The following is a 16,067-nucleotide window of genomic DNA, read 5'->3' on the forward strand; positions in this document are numbered from 1 at the left end:
TACAGGGGATCCCAGGACTCGGTCAGTAGAAGGGTAAAACGTGTTCAGATGATTGTGTTTTTGACATCGAGAAAAGAGGAGACACATTTTAGAAATACTAAATGAATTAATGTTGGTGATTTGGGGAATTCACTGGACCCAAATACCTCTTTCCAGACTGTGGGTTCTGAGGACCCAAGGGAATGAAACTCGGTTCCTAGGGAAGGGGAGAGGTAGACAGACGTCTTAGATGTTACAGTGGTGTGTGGCCCTCCGAAACTCAACTGTGCCCGGCAAAATCTTAGTTCTTAGTATTTTAATTTCTCTCATCAGGTCAAAATTAAATTATATTTAAATTAATTAATTGAATTTAAATATAACTTCATTTTTTTTTTGTGGGGGCAGGGGAGTCGGGGAGACAGCCGTAATGAAAACAAGATTGGGAAATCCTGTTCTATACTGGGTTCAACGAATGAGCTACTCTCAGGCTCAGGAATAAATATCTGAATACCCCACACTGCCCATTTAAGAGAATATCTTTTACCGAACGAATTGTTGAAACTTGGAACAAGGGACGTTTTCAGCTAGGGACCCCGAAAATTCCAGTTGGCATATTTATGGATGAGAAAGTGGGGGCCAGGATTATGCAGCTGCCCAGGGCCAGTTTCCAGGCCCAAGCCGAGTGCTTCTTACATCAGAAATTGCATCTCTTCATGCATCAGAAATGCCGCCTTTTCCTTTTCTGTAACTAGTGGTCTGTGTTTGGCTACCTAACATTTGGCCCCAGGGCATCATGGAAAGGCAGGGCCTCTGGTTCAAGAAGAATTCAGAATTCACATGGCGGCAGCATTCAACTGAGCACAGGCCCTTCTGTTTTGTATGTTTGTTTGTTTGTTTTCTTGAGGTGCTGGGAATTGAACCCAGGACCTTGTGCATGCTAAGCATGCGCTCTGCCTCTGAGCTACACCCTCCCCATCACGGGCCCTTCTGAATATAGGGCCTTGTGGGACTACACAGGTCACATTTTCCATATTTAAAAAAATGGGTTTGGAATGCCTCTCTGTGAATTTGGAAGGAACTCATAAAAGCGTCATTCTGAGATGATGAAAACAATGAGCCCTTAGCATTTTCTTGATTTCCGCAGGCGCGGGTAGAAGATGGGCAGAGAATCCCCTCCAGTGTGTCCTTTTAAATGGACAGTTGAGAAAAGCCACTCTCAGGAGCTTAATAACAAAGTTAAACAACTGGGGAAGGCGGGAGGAGACTCCCTTGTTTGTTCCTTTCTTCCCCCCACAAAGCTTCCCTGTTACCATGGCAACCTGGGCCCTGCGGCAGCATCTCCACCCCAACCACCCAGGGCCACCAAAGGATTCTCAAGGCTGTGCTTTTTATGCGGCATAACTGTGGCTTTGCTGTTTTGTTAAATTCAGAGATGTTTTTCTTGTGGTTTCCAGTTTGTCCCAGGAAAAGGGTTGCAAGTATTAGATGGAATTGTGGTAGTGCCTCAGCGCACAGGCGGCCTGGCCTCCTCTGGCATGATAACTGGTTCTCTGATGACAGTGGAGCATGCGTGTGTCTTTGCATATGCGTATGTTGTGTGTGTCTGTGTCTGCAGGTGTGCTGCTCTGAAGAGTTTCATGTTGTGGGGGTGAGGAGGGGGTGGAGGAGGAGTGGGTAGAGGCCAGTTGAACAAATCCTTTCTGGAAGGGTGGCTAAGTGGGTAGCTATGTGAGCCTCCTGCCCCTGAGGGAATCCAAATTAAGAAGAAATGGGATGGAGTCGAGGAGAGAAAATAAAGAAACAGGACAGACTGAAGTGGCATTTCCTGGCCTGGGGCCTGGAGGGAGGCAGGCTGTGGAATTTATTTAGAAAGCTTTCAAAGCAGCTGGTTATGGTTTTTCCCCCCCTTTTTCCTTCCTTCCTTCTTCCTTCCTTCCTTTCTTTTCTTTCTCTCTTTCTCTTTTCTCTTTTCTTTTCTTTTCTTTCACCATTCTAACCCGTTGCTCTCATTCTTTTTGGAATTACAAGCGTATTTATGTGGCTGTTTGATCCAAAAGCAATATTCCCAAGAGACAGTGTCCTGAAGTTCCAGAAAATAGGATGTGACCCCAAGAATGATGATGATGGTCAATAAAATGGTGGGGGACAGGTGTTTAACTTCCAGAACCAGAAGCTCAGGCCCTTCCTTCCTTTAGATGTCATGGACGGAACACCCCCCTCCTCTCCCCAGCTTCCTAGCACCTGGGTATGCACTCTCAGCAACACGGTTTCTAGCTGCATTTCTTTTCTTTTGGAGGAGAGAGGCGGTGGTCTTGAAGGAGAGGAATTCTGCTTCTGAGCCATGGCCTCCCAGTGGTTTGACCCAAACTATTTGCAGAATTTTGGGCACCCCAAGACCTTCTATTTCCCCACCCAAAGCACCCCCTTTGCAACCACGGCAAACTGTGCTATTTTAGGCTTTCTGGACACACAGCGGTTTCTGCCCTTGCGGTTTTTTGTATGACTCAGTTTTCATAATAAATCGTGCAGGCAGCTCTGGGTCTGCCTTTCCTGAGACAGGAAGGGACAGTGAGTTCTTGCCGTTCAGCACGGATGTAAATTACTCAGGGGCACGAGGCGGCTGTGTTCCCCCAGCTGAAGTCTCCTCGAGCCCAGTCCACAGACTGAGGGGGGTTCCTGGGGCCAGCGAGGGGGGGACATCGGCCGACCTGGGAGCTGAGCCTGGTAGAGTTGTCCTGGGGCTGGTGTCTGTGGCCTGTCTTCCCTCCTCCTTCTGCGTTTCTGTTCCTGTGTGTCAGAGGAACTTGACGGTACACCTTAACCACTTTTCACAGTTACTGTCATTTTTAAACCTGAACCTGTTTTCACAAAGATGTCGTGTGGTCCTGTTAACCCCACTTCTGCACTCCTGGCTAACCCCCTCTGTAGACTGCCCTGTAGACCGGCAGCCCCCCTGCTCCACCCACGCACAGGGGCCTTCTGGGCTTTGCTTCTTGTTTCTCCTACAGACTTGCTTCATCTGTCCTGTCTAGGGTTGGACCTTTCCTCTTCTCTATAACCTTCCGTGGCTCCCACTGCCCCACTGAACCAGAAAGGGAGCCACATAGGCAACTTAAAATTGTCTAGTAGCCACATTTTAAAAAGTAAAAAGAGCGCTCGCCTCGGCAGCACATACACTATCACTGAAAGGACACAGAGAACATTAGCATGGCCCCTGCGCAAGGATGACATGCAAATGCGTGAAGCATTCCGTTAAAAAAAATAAAATAAATAGAAATTTAAAAGAAACAGATAAAATGACCTTTAACAACACATTTGACTTAACTCTAGCTAGCTAAAATATTATAGCTTCAACATACAGCCAGCATAAAAAAATTATACACGATGTATTTCACATTAACGCTCTAAAAACGTTTTGAAATCCAGGGTGTGTTTCATGTTGACATCCTCTCCCAAATTGGATGCTAAAATTTTACCAAAAACATTTGATCTCAATCCAGGGTTCCTTAAATTGGCTGTTGAAAAAGTAGATTGATTAACCCACGGCATCCCAGACTTACATAAAGATTTTCTGATAAGTGAATTGTGTATTAGGTTTTAAATTTAAATTACTTAAATATAGTTTAACAGTTCAGTTCCTCACATTTCAAGTGTTCTTCAGGAGCCTTGTGTGGTTGCTGGCAACCGTATTGGACACCCCAGATAGAGAACATTTCCATCCTTCTAGAAAGTTCCTTTGGACAGCACAGGCTTACAGAATAAGGTCCAAACATCTCCATAGGACTTTCAAAATTTTCTAGAACCCAGCCCCAACCTATCTCGCTTTATTGATTGATTGCGTTTTATGCGTAGTCACTTTCCCATGCCTCTTTTTCCACTTTGAAAGCCCTTTCATCTCTTTCCTCAGAGAAATCTCCTCTTTCGGGCTCAGCTGAAAGGCAGAGCATCCTTGAAGGATTCTCCCTTTCTCCCCGCAGCAGAATGAATTGCTGCCTCTGCTTCCCACGGGTTCTAGAAGAGGCAGCAGAGTGCGTGGGAAGTGGCGGCAGGCCCGTCCAAGCCCCCGGACCATGGCTCGCTGCCCTCGGAGCTCACTGCCCTGTTTCTCCTGAGACAGGTTTGAATGGATCTTCCAGCGCAGCGTTAGCCCTGCCCCGTTGGAAAAACAGAACCAGACAAAGGACGGCACTGTGTCCTTCTCCGGCTGCCCCGGGGGCTGCTGAGCATGGGACCGCAGACAGGAACACACCCTGGGTCCAGGCCATGTAATTCCAGGCGGGCATCAGCTTTGCTGGAGGGAAAAAAAAAACCCTTTCTTTGCCTTCACAAAAGAAAATATGTGCCTGGCTGCTCTGATTCTCATTTTTCAAAATGGGAACTTGCTGGTGTATGTGTATCTCTGTGTATGTGTGTGTGTGTGTGTTTTCATGTTGATTTTATTGGTTATAAATGCCAGTTAAATTTTTTTCTTTTTAATTGAAGTACAGTTGATTTACAATGTTGTGTTAGTTCCAGGTGTACAGCAAAGCGATTAAGTTATATATGTATATAATTTTTAAAATACAGTAAAAATTTTAAAATATACACCTTTTCAGATTCTTTTCCATTATAGTTTATTACATGATATTGAATTTAGTGCCCATGCTATACAGTAGGACTTTGTTTTTTATCTGCTTTATATATAGTAGTCTGTATCTGTTAATCCAAACTCCTAATTTATCCCCATCCTCCTTCCCCTTTGGTAACTGTAAGTGTGTTTTCTATGTCTGTGAATCTGTTTCCATTTTGTAAATAATTTCATTTGTATCATTTAAAAAATTTTTTTGGGGTGAGGAGGTAATTAGGTTTATTTATCCATTTATTTTTGAGGAGTACCAGGGGGATTGAATCCAGGACCTTGTGCATGCTAAGCATGTGCTCTAACACTTGAGCTATACACTTCCCCTGTATCATTTTTTTAGATTCCACATGTACATGATATCATATGATATTTATCTTTCTCTGTCTGACTGACTCCACTTAATATGATAATCTCTAAATCCATCCATGTTGCTGCAAATGGTATTTGTTCTTTTTTATGGCTGAGTAGTATTCCATTGTATGAATATACCACATCTTCTTTATCTATTCATTTGTCAGTGGACACTATGTTTACTTTTTTTTTTTTAAACTACAGCATATTTACAGAAAAGTGCACATAACTTAATTGTACAACTCATATTTTTACAAACTGGACATTCCTATATAACCACCCCCAGATGAAGAAAGAGATCATGACTGCCCTTCTCCTGCCCACTTCCAGACTCAGCTTCCCCTCCCAAGAGTAACCACTTTCTTGTCTTCTAGCCCCAAGATTCCTTTTGCCTGTTTCTGGACTTCAGGTAGATGGCACCACACAGTGTGCATTTTTCGGCATCTGGCTTGTTTTGCTCACTCTTACATTTGCCATAATTTGTGGTTGGGTTTTGAATGTCTGTCTTTTCTGTCACCTGAAACACTGTTAGTAAAAATTGCAGCAGTTAATAAAAAGAAAAAGAAAGAAAAGAAAAGAAAGACTAGATGTGAAAGAGAGGTCTCAGTCGGGTGATGGTTTCAAGTGTGAAAAAACTTCTGCTCAAATTTGGCTAATGTTGCCCTTGGGATTTTCTAGGTTTGGGTGGTTTTCTTTCGTCATCATCATCTCTTTTATCTTTATGTAGGGAGTCTCTTGTTAAAATTATGATTCTTGGAGCTGGAAGGGATGTAAACTCCTTTTCTGGCTTTTGGACAGGTGATTTCCTCAGATTTTCATTTTGTTAGGGGGTAAATGAAAGATTTAGCGTGAGAAAGAGAGAGGGAGAGATGTCAGTTGAATTTCTGACCTGGTATCTTCTGGTTTTGCTTTAGGTAAAAATGTCTGCTCCAGGAACCTACCAGGCGGCCGCTGGGCCTTCCTCGGGGCCAACTGCACCCCCATCCTATGAAGAGACAGTGGCCGTTAACAGTTACTACCCCACGCCTCCAGCTCCCGTGCCCGGGCCAGCCACGGGGCTCATGACGGGCCCGGATGGGAAGGGCATGAATCCTCCTGCGTACTATACCCAGCCAGTGCCTGTCCCCAACCCCAATGCAAGTACGTACAGCCTCCCAGCTTCTCCGTGGTTCTCCGTCAGAGTCAGGAGAGCAGCCAGAGTGACTCTTGCAGAGGGGCTAAGTGAAGTGCCAGTCGGTCCAACTTTCCCCCTTGTCTTGAAATTTCACATCTGGTCTTTTAGGTTCCATGTCAGTGAGGCTTATGGCTCTTCCATAGTCAAGTACAGTTGGATGAGCTTTCCCAAGTCCACCAGAGACCAATCCTTTGGCACTTAACGCAGAGGCACAACCAACTGTCCCAGAGGAATTTGGGAATGGGAATTTACTTTTGACGGCTCCCGGCGGGAGAACCCCTGCCCCGAGGCCAGAGCTGGAGTAGGAAGGGGGATGAAGCAGCTGTGAATGAGGAATGGGTGAGCTGAAACCCACCCCTGCCCACCTTTAGCACAAGTGACTCCCTCGCCTTCCAGCTACTTCTTCAGGGCCTCGCACCTTGGTACCTCCCGCTGTCCAGGTACAAATCTGATTCAGAATCACAAGCAGCTCAGGAGGAGATAGCCAGCTCAGAGAGTGGACCCGTGAGTCAGGCTGCCTGGCTTCACCTAACTGCCCTGTGCTTCAGTTTCCCCATCTGTCAAATGGGCTCGTCAAATACCTACATCCGGGGTCTGTTAAGATTAAATAAAGTTCTGTGAGTAATCATTGGCTAAACATGAACTGTTGTCATTGAGCTCAAGTAACTCGGACCCCTTGAGATGAAAGAGGATAAGATAATGACTTCAGAGTATTTTAGATCACACTCTGATCAATAAATAACTCATTCTTGCACCAAAAAAAAAAAAGAACTTATTAAAATGTACATGTAAGTGCTAAATTATGCTCTGATACTGCTCTTCTGCAGGGGTTGGGGTGGGGGGATCTGTCCAGGTCTTTCTAGGAACATTGTCTGGTTAGCTCTGGGTGGTAGTTAGTGTCCCCTAATACATAGGTCATAGAAATGGCATTTCAACAACATAAAAAAGGAACAGAAGGAAGTCATTCTGACAGAGCTACGAGCTTAAACAGCTTTGCCAAAAAACAGAGCATGCTAAGCTCCAGGTTCCCATCACCCTGCGTGCTCTCCTGATGCTTTTGAATGTCTGCGTGTGTTTTTCACATAGTTTTCTCTTTTTAGCCTGATTTTATATACACGTTGCATGTATCAGCACATCCCCTGACTTGTCATAAAGAACCAGGCCAGTATCCCCTGGCTTGGTAAATGCCAGCCTTATCGCCAGGCATTGGAGTTTATTAAGGAAATTGTGTGAAATGAAGGCATTGTTTATGCAGGATTCACTCCGTACCAGGCATGGGTGAAGTTCTTTGTCATGTTGGTCTCATCCAATCCTAGCGACAACTCCATTATTCCGTTTTTGTTTTTGTTTTTGTTTTAATTTAATAGCAGCTTTGTTGAGATAGGATCCCCATACCGTAAAGTTCACTTTTTTAGAGTATACAATTCCGTGGTTTTGGCATTAGTCACAGAGTTGTGCAGCCATCATCACTGAGTCCAGAATATTGTCATTACCCCTGAAAGGAACCCCATACCTATTAGCAGTCACTCCCCGATCCCGCCTCCTCCTGGTTCCTGGAAACCACTAATCTATAGATGAAGAACATTGGGGCTAAAAACCCATCACATCACTGTTCCTGAAATTACCATCTGTAGACCACCTTCGCAGAACCATTTAAGAGCTTAAAAAGTGGTCTGGGGACCCTGCCCCAGACCTGCTGAATCAGACTGTCTTGGGGGCAGGGTCCAGGAATCTGCATTCTTTTCAGTAAGCTCCCCACTCGAGCCCATGGAGAGTCGAGTTTGAAAACCTGGTGGAGCTGGGCCAAGTCTCTCTTCCAGGAACACACAGTCCTTTTTCCTATCTCGTGTGTGTGTGTGTGTGTGTGTGTGTGTATAAGTTTAGGGAGACCCTCAAATGATGATTATGGAAATCTGCCATTGTTTTTTCTTCTTCCATTTTTGTCATTTTTCCTCCTCAGTTTTGTTTATTGTGGCAAAATACATACAACATAAAATTGATCACCCTAAGCGTTTCTAAGTGTACAGTTCAGTGGCATGAAGTCCATTCACATTTTTGTGCAGTCACCACCATCTTCCATCTCCAGAACTCTTTACATTTCACAAAACAAACTCTTTGCCCACTAAATGGTAACACCCTATTCCCTCCTCCCCCAGCCCCTGGCAACCACCATTCTGCTTACCTCTATGAATCTGGATGCTCTAGGTGCCTCATACACGTGAAATCATAGTGCTTGCCTTTTTGTGACTGGCTTATTTCACTTAGTATAATGCCCTCAAGGTCCATCCGTGTTGTAAGAATGTGTCAGAATTTCCTTCCTTTTTAGGGCTAAGTAATAATCCATTGTATGGATGGACCACATTTTGTTTATCCGTTCCTTCATTGACGGACACCTTTTGGTGCCTGTGAATGGTTCTGCTGTGAACGTGGGTGTGCAAACATCTGTCAAGACCCTCCCTCTACTTTTTTGTCAGTCCATGAGTGCCGGCTTTGTTTGGTGATCAGCCAGTTTGTTCCGTTCCTTTCCACCAGTTGCTGTGCAGACAGTCTACGTGCAGCAGCCCATCTCCTTTTTCGACCGCCCAGTCCAGATGTGTTGTCCTTCCTGCAACAAGATGATTGTGACTCAGCTGTCCTATAATGCTGGCGCCCTTACCTGGCTCTCCTGCGGGAGTCTCTGCCTGCTGGGGTAAGTCTCGGGCCCACTCAGACCCTGGGCTCTTCTGAATTCCTCTCTTGCAGGATTTCTCAACTGCAGCACCTACTTCTGTGTTGTGTGTGTGTGTTGGGGTGGGGGGCTATCCTGTGCACTGTGGGATGTTGAGCAGAATCCCTGGCCTCTAACCGATAGCTGCCGGCAGCTCCCCAAGCCCCGTTGCTATAACCAGAAGTCACGCCCAGTTGAGAACCACTGCCCTCGAGCACATCTGCCCCTGGGAGCTGCTGTCCCTTCGTTTCTTCTCAAACTGTTCCCTACGAGTCGGGACAGGCATAGCATCCGCCTGCATCTGTGTCGCGGCTGGTACCCTCAGCGATGTCTTTTTCTTCTAGAATTTCATGACCTAAGTAATAATGTTTGCTTGACTCTGAGAGGAGCTTTAAACAATCTGTTCATTAAAATATTTTGTAGTCATCTCCTTATAACATCTTATCGTTTTATGACCCCCTCTAGTTTCCTATTGGCTACACAAGAGGAGTGTGTAAATATTTATGTCTGCACCAACAGTATTATGTTGAAGGAGATAAAGCTTCCTGTTTTGGAGAAATTGGAGGAAGCACAATTGAATTTTTTTTTTTCCAAACAGATAGAGGCAGCCTCCTTACTCCTGGCCTTGTAGTCACTTAGAAAACCACAGGCCTTCTGTTTTCCTTGAAGGAAACTGTGCGCGTTTCTTTTCAGGGGCCCTTGTTTCTTGCACAGCTGGCTCTTTGCACAGCGTTGGCTGGTGACATAGGTGGAGGAGGAACGATATTTCTTTTCCTAATTTTGAAGAGATGCTCACGGCCCCTGAGAGCTTAATTAACTTCCTTGAGGACATGCATTCAGTGGGGACAAAAGGAGACAGCGCTACATAAAATTTCATCGTATTAAAAAAATTAAAAATAAATGCAAAAATTAAAAAATAATTAAATATTAAAATTTTAAATTAAAAAAGTTAAAACATAATAAAATTTTTTAAAAGTTTACTACCTTTGGACATTCCTATTGAAACTAAGTTTTATCTCTGAAATTAGGGAAAGAAAATGGAAACTTTTATTGAGAGTCAGCCTCTGCCTGTCAAATTTTTGGCAGCTTTTTCTGTTCCTTCCTCCTCTTCTTTTTTAAATGTAGTACTGTGTTCAGATCTTGCCTCTCCCTGCTGTGTGACTGTGGGCAAGTGACTTCATCTCTCTGTGAAGTGGGGGAGGATAAAGTCGGAGTGTGTTGAGGATAAAGTAGGTGATGTGTGCAGTGCACTTGCAGCCACGCCCACCCATGGGTAAGCCAGAGGTTGAGATTATCCCCAAATGCACTGTCTGCCCTTATTTGAACTCAGGTAAGCTTGGGCAATAGGAAATTCCTCTCACAAGACTATTTCCTCATCAGGATACTTCCTGATTCTGCTTTATATAAATCAGTGTCTTCCTGTAAAATGTTGACTTTCAACTACGTTTCTGGCAAACATTGGTTGATGTTTTCTGACACCAGCCAACACTCCAACACCAGCTGGGAGTCCAGCGACTCAGTTCAGTCCTGACACTTAATTACCTGAAGTTGGTACAGACCCCATCGCTTAAGGGCTCGGTCCCACAGACTGCCCCCTACTTCAGGTGCCAGGCACAAGGCTCAGGCTACCTGTACTTCTGCTCAATCAGCTACCAATTAGGAGTCCTGCTACCCCCTTCTCAGGTTTGATAATATGCTAGAATGGCTCACAGAACTCAAGAAGGCACCTCACTTAACGTTTACTGGTATTATAAAGGAGACAAATGGACAGCTAGATAAAGAGGTACACAGGGTGAGGTCCAAATGGACCCTGAGTGCAGGAGCTTCTGTCCCCGTGGACCTGGGCTGCACCACCCTCCCAGCACATGAATGTGTTCACCAACCCAGAAGCTCTCCAAAGAGTCGTTCAAGAGTTCTTACGACCCAAGGGAGTGTGTGTAGCTCAGTAGAGTGCATGCTTGGCATGCACGAGGTCCTGGGTTCAATCCCCTGTACCTCCACTAAAAATAAATAAAATAAATAAACCTAATTACACCGCTTCCCCCAAATAAAAGATTGTTTAAAAAAAAAAAGTTTTTATAACCCAGTCCTTGGCCCCTCAGTCTACCCCAGAGGTCTGTGATTGAGGCTGGAAGTTCCAACCCTCCAGTCACTTGGTTTTTCTGGGGTGACCAGCCCATCCTGGGTCTGTCTAGGAGCCCCACCCAAGTTGCATCATTAGCATAAATGCCAGGTGTGATTGAAAGGGGCTCCTTGTGAATAGCAGAAGACACTCCTGTCACTCAGGAAGTTCCAGGAGTTTTGGAGCTCTGTGCCAGGAACCAGAGACAAAGACCAAATATGTTTCTTCTTACACCTCGGGGTGTATGGATGTCCTGCCTGCGTGTGCTGATGATGGACTCCGTTGGTTAAGAGGCATTATCTGGAGAACTTTTATTTGGTTGTTGCTGTGAGAAGCAACCTCTCCATATGGAAAAGTGGTCGGTCCAAGACAGGAGTCAGCCAGCTACAGCCCAGGGGCCAGATCTAGCCCCTTTTAAGTTTTATTGGAACACGTCGCGCCATTTATTTATGGATTATCTGCGGCTGCTTTCAGGCTCCAATGACAGAACAAGACCCATGTAGCCTAAAAATACGGACTCTGGCCCTTTACAAAAGAAGTTCACTGACTCCAGGCTGACTTTGAAAGATGCCCAAATGACCCAAGACTTGACAGTACACCCAGAACGGTCTGTGCAAGCGCCCTGGCTTTGGTTGGTGTATTAGTTCCCCAGGGCTGTCATAACAAACTACCGTATACCTGGTGACTTAAAACAATAGGAATTTATTTTCTCACCATTCTGGAGGCCAGAAATCGAAAATCAAGGGGCCCTGCTCCCTCCGAAGGCTCTAAGGGCAGAATCCTTCCTTGCCTCTTCCAGTTCCTGGTAGTCCTGGTGTTCCTTGGCTGTGCCTGCATCACTCCGATCTCTGCCTCTGTCTTTACAGGGGCTTTGTCCCTCCCTGTATTTCTGCGTGTCCTTTACTCTTCTTATAAGGACACCAGTCTTTGAGTTTAGGGAACCCCCCCGGATAATCCAGGATGATCCCTTCTCGAGATCCATTATTACATCTGCCAAGACCCTTTTTCCCAATAAAGTCACATTCGTAGGTTCCGGAGCTTAAGTCTCCGACGTATCTTTTTGACGGCTACCATCCAAACCATGACAGACAGTCGGTAACACACTCTGTGTGTGATCTTTTTTGTTCTCCTAGGTGCGTAGCGGGCTGCTGCTTCATCCCTTTCTGCGTGGACGCCCTGCAGGATGTGGACCACTACTGTCCCAACTGCAAAGCTCTCCTGGGCACCTACAAGCGTTTGTAGGACTCGGCTGGACCTGGAGGGAGCCATGTGCTGCAGGAAGGCCTTTCTGCCTCTGATCCAGCCCTGCCCCTGGTGGCGGCTCCACCTCGGTGGTCTCATCTCTCCAGGGGCTCCACCTTTGTGTCTTCTTTTGGGGGTAAATATCACAGAAGTAACACACCTCCAAACCCCAGAAATTGCTGCTTGGAGTCGTGCACAGGACATGCAAAGACATTCTCCTTGAGTGCTGGTTCAAGGGTTTTCTGCCTACCTGTGACCCCAAGTCATCCCATCCAACTGTGATTCTTGTCCTGTCTGAATATCTTCTGGTGATTTGCCTCTGGCCGGCTCCTTTTCTTGCCTCTGTGGGCCTTTCTCTTGGTGGTCTCAAGCTGAGAAGCCCCAGATTGCCTTATTTTTGAGACTGCTCTGACTCCAGTATGGCTGAACCAACCTTTAGTGCCTACCGTCTGTCCCCACTTCTGATGACAAAAATCTTGCCTTATAGACTAAGGACTTGGCTCTCAGATTCTGTAACTGCAGGCTTTTAATTAGCACACAAATTTCTTGATTTGTTTTTAAGTACAAGAAGGGGCTAGTCATACCTACCAGACACATAGCCATGAGGTCATCGATGCAGGCTAGAATTAGAAGGCTGGATTTGACCACTGATCTGCCTTCTTTGAATCAGCTCCTCAGCCACTTTCCACGAAGGGCTTCTTTCTTGTAGAGGAATTATTTGTATTAACAAATTTTTGTGACCTCCTTTTGGTCATAAACACCTCTGAGTATAATTTTGAGAGGTGGGATTTAATACCATTGTCCGTAACCATGTGACTGGTATTCATTTTCCCATTTGCCAATGCACTCTCGCTTTTTTTTTTTAATCCCGTAACAGAAAAAGTAATGGATAATTTTATCCACTGCCTTTACTTGGGTTTAGTGTGATTCTTAAAAAACCTCCATCATTGAACTCTTAAAGGAGGGCCCCTTTTGAGTTCCCAACGGTGTGTTTGGAAAGACAAAGAAAAGCGTGTTTGAGCCCGTCTGGGTACCATGGTGCTGCAAAGCTTGGGGACCTGACTGTTTCAAGGGAATCTGAAGTCTGGATTTTATTTTTCAGAAATACAATTTGTCGTATAACATTGGGAGACATTTCTAGGACTCAAGCAGCGAGCCAGAGTTCTCGGTTAGCTGCTGTGGCATCTTCCAAATCAAGAACAAAGCCTGGCTCAACTTTCAGGAGTCCCCGTTTTGATAATAAATAGGCACATGTGAATAATACGATGTAGAAATCAAGCCTAGACCTTGATCGAAAATCTGTATATTGGTTGAAAGTGATAGAGTCATAACCATTGATTCAGCTTATTCATTTGATGTTTCGAAAGTTCCAGTAATTATTTTTGCAATGACTATGGATACTACGTAGTACTTTGGTGTTACCTGCTTTTCAAAAATAAAGTCTTTGGTTCACTCTGTGAACTGTTTATCAATTCTTATGGTGTGAAGAAACGTCTCATGTCCTGTTTCCAGCTGTTGCTACAAAGAACCTTTATTTGCTCCATAACAGTAGGAAAATCCTTCATGATTTAAAAAAAAAAAAACTTCAGACTTGCTGAATATCCTGCGGTGGCAAGATGACCGATGTTGAGCTGGGTGGATTGCTAGCGAGTCCGATTTGAACACTAGGCTGTTGGAACCCAATAGGCGTCAGTGATGGCAGCGAGCCATGCCTTTCAAGTTTTAATAAAATGCACAGAAGAAAGCCGTCCTCATTCATTCGCCGAACAAAACGCGCTTTGTTAATTGATCGGGGGTAGATGTGAGATGCTAGAAGGAGGGCATTGTAACTCGCCAGGAATATGAATGTCATCCTCTCTTTTGCTACCTGATGATAAAGCTTCGTTTTGGAAGGTGCTGGAAAATCACGTCATCTTGTGCAACGTTGTCATTTAAAGCCTAACTTCTGGTCTTGGAAGATTGCTGCTCACCCATTTGTGATCGTGTGTTTTTCTCTCGTTTGATGAAATTGAAGGCCGTGCATGTTGAGCAGTTTTGCTCAGATGGTGGCGTATAAGTGGTCTCAAGCTTTATTAATTACATATGCACAGTCTTCAAAACAGCCCTATTTTGAGGACCGTAGAATATATATTCTACGGAACTTTAAAAATAACATCAGATGCCTGGAGTATGAAGTATTCATCAGACATTCCATTTTATTGTTCAAAGCTCGGGCTTACTCATGTATTTTTAGAAATTAAAAGGCTCTTTTGTTCTGCCCCTGTTTGTTGGGGGCTTCGGGGTTAGTTTTTTTTTTTTTTTTTAACAAACACTGAATCACATTCAGTAAATGAAAGCTTTATTTTATATCTACTTGGACCGCAAAGAAGAATTTTTACCAATCTCAAACCCAGAACGGCTGTATATCTTATATACTGTTAGTCCGTCTAGGCCTTGGACATAAGTGTTGGTTTGTGTCTCATTAACAAGAAGTATTCAGTTACTGCATCTGTTTTAGCCAAGTTTCAGCACATGACTGATTCCTGGCCGACCACAGCATTACCCAGGAAAATGTTTTCTCTGGGACAACTGGCTTCCCAGTTGCTACCGAGAACACTTCTTTTGGGCCCTGAACTATTTATAAACGTGGCTTCATACACTCACACACAGTTTGGCCTCGGTTTTCTCCCCAGTGGCAGCCTCTCGGGTTCGGGATATTAAAATCCTCTCTGACTTTCTGGGCTCAGAGATCTCACTTGAGGAGGAGATGTAGACGTTGGGATTTTACTTAAACAAAATTCTGATTTGCATTTTGGATCCTAGTAAAGTTACCGCCTGCGTTTATGACTCAGATTTTTACCATGAGGCGACTCATGGGCACATGAGTGTGTGAGTGAGTGAGTTGAAAGCCAATCCAGCAAGGGTGATGAAAGAGAGAAACCAGGAGGGCTTTTTTTTTTTTTTTTTTGTATTTTGTTTTTTCCAGTCTTAAGAATTTTAAAGAAACAATCGGAGGCTCGGAAAGATTTTTAAAAAAGAAAGAAAGAAAAAAAATTCATGGCCAAGTATGTAGTCTAATGCATTTAGTTCTTTTGAGACTGTTCTCTATAGTGTTAGGAAAATGTTCACACATTTAAGTACCTTTTTTCCCCCTTTTAAGTTATTTTTTAGAGCAATTTTAGGTTCATAGCAAAACTGAGCAGAAGGTACAGAGATTTCTCATGTGCCCCCCACCCCCGCACACGCACAACCTCCCCCATTCTCAACTTCCCTTACATTTGCTATAATTGATGAACATACATTGTCATCCAAAGTCCATAGTTTGCACTCAGGTTCATTCTTAGTGTTGTGCATTCTGTGTATTTGGACAAATGAGACCCATCATCTCAATACCGTACAGAGTATTTTCACTGCCCTGAAAATCTATGTGTTGCCTTTTTATCCCTCCCTCCCCACTGGCCCCTGCAACCACTGATCTCTTTATTGGCTTCGTAAGTTTGCCTTTCCCAGAATGTCACAGAGTTGAAATCATACAGTGTGTCGCCTTTTCAGATTGGCTTCTTTCACTTACTAGTATGCATTTAAGGTTCCTCCATGTCTTCTCATGGCTTGGTAGCCCCTTTCTTTATTGTTCACATACTATCCCGTTGTCTGAATGGGCCACACATTTAAGGACTTAGACTGTCCTTCGTACTGCAGTGTCCCAGTGATCTTGCACCCTGTTTCTCAGATGGGCAAAATCAACGTGGCTTGTGTGTCCAATGTCACAGTGTCATCAGAGAGCACAGGGTTGTTTGTGACACCTGTGGCGGGATCACAGTACAAAGTGAGCACCAAGGGCCACATCTGGGAACCTGTGGTCTGGCACATCTGTGGTTTCATGTATCATGGA

At 44.6% G+C, this 16,067-nt stretch overlaps 1 protein-coding gene and 1 non-coding gene across 5 annotated transcripts in view; both read left to right on the top strand.

Moving 5' to 3' along the window:
- Window positions 1–13,657, top strand: part of LITAF (lipopolysaccharide induced TNF factor) — a 29,723-nt gene extending 16,066 nt beyond the window's left edge. For 3 of the 4 annotated variants that reach the window (XM_072942200.1, XM_006204195.4, XM_072942202.1), the window contains exons 2-4: window positions 5,866–6,091; window positions 8,658–8,814; window positions 12,088–13,657. In XM_072942200.1, coding sequence (XP_072798301.1) covers window positions 5,872–6,091; window positions 8,658–8,814; window positions 12,088–12,196 — 486 coding nt within the window. In that variant the 5' untranslated portion in view covers window positions 5,866–5,871 and the 3' untranslated portion in view covers window positions 12,197–13,657. Of the gene's footprint in view, window positions 22–5,865; window positions 6,092–8,657; window positions 8,815–12,087 lie in introns of all 4 variants that reach the window. The other variant, XM_072942201.1, reaches the window with a different exon arrangement.
- On the top strand, window positions 3,132–3,238 carry LOC116277889 (U6 spliceosomal RNA). Its single transcript, XR_004187328.1, has one exon. It is a non-coding gene; the product is annotated as a U6 spliceosomal RNA (small nuclear RNA).
- Window positions 13,658–16,067: the final 2,410 nt, after the last annotated feature.

This window comes from Vicugna pacos, chromosome 18, assembly GCF_048564905.1.
Source record: "Vicugna pacos chromosome 18, VicPac4, whole genome shotgun sequence".
Taxonomy (NCBI): domain Eukaryota; kingdom Metazoa; phylum Chordata; class Mammalia; order Artiodactyla; family Camelidae; genus Vicugna; species Vicugna pacos.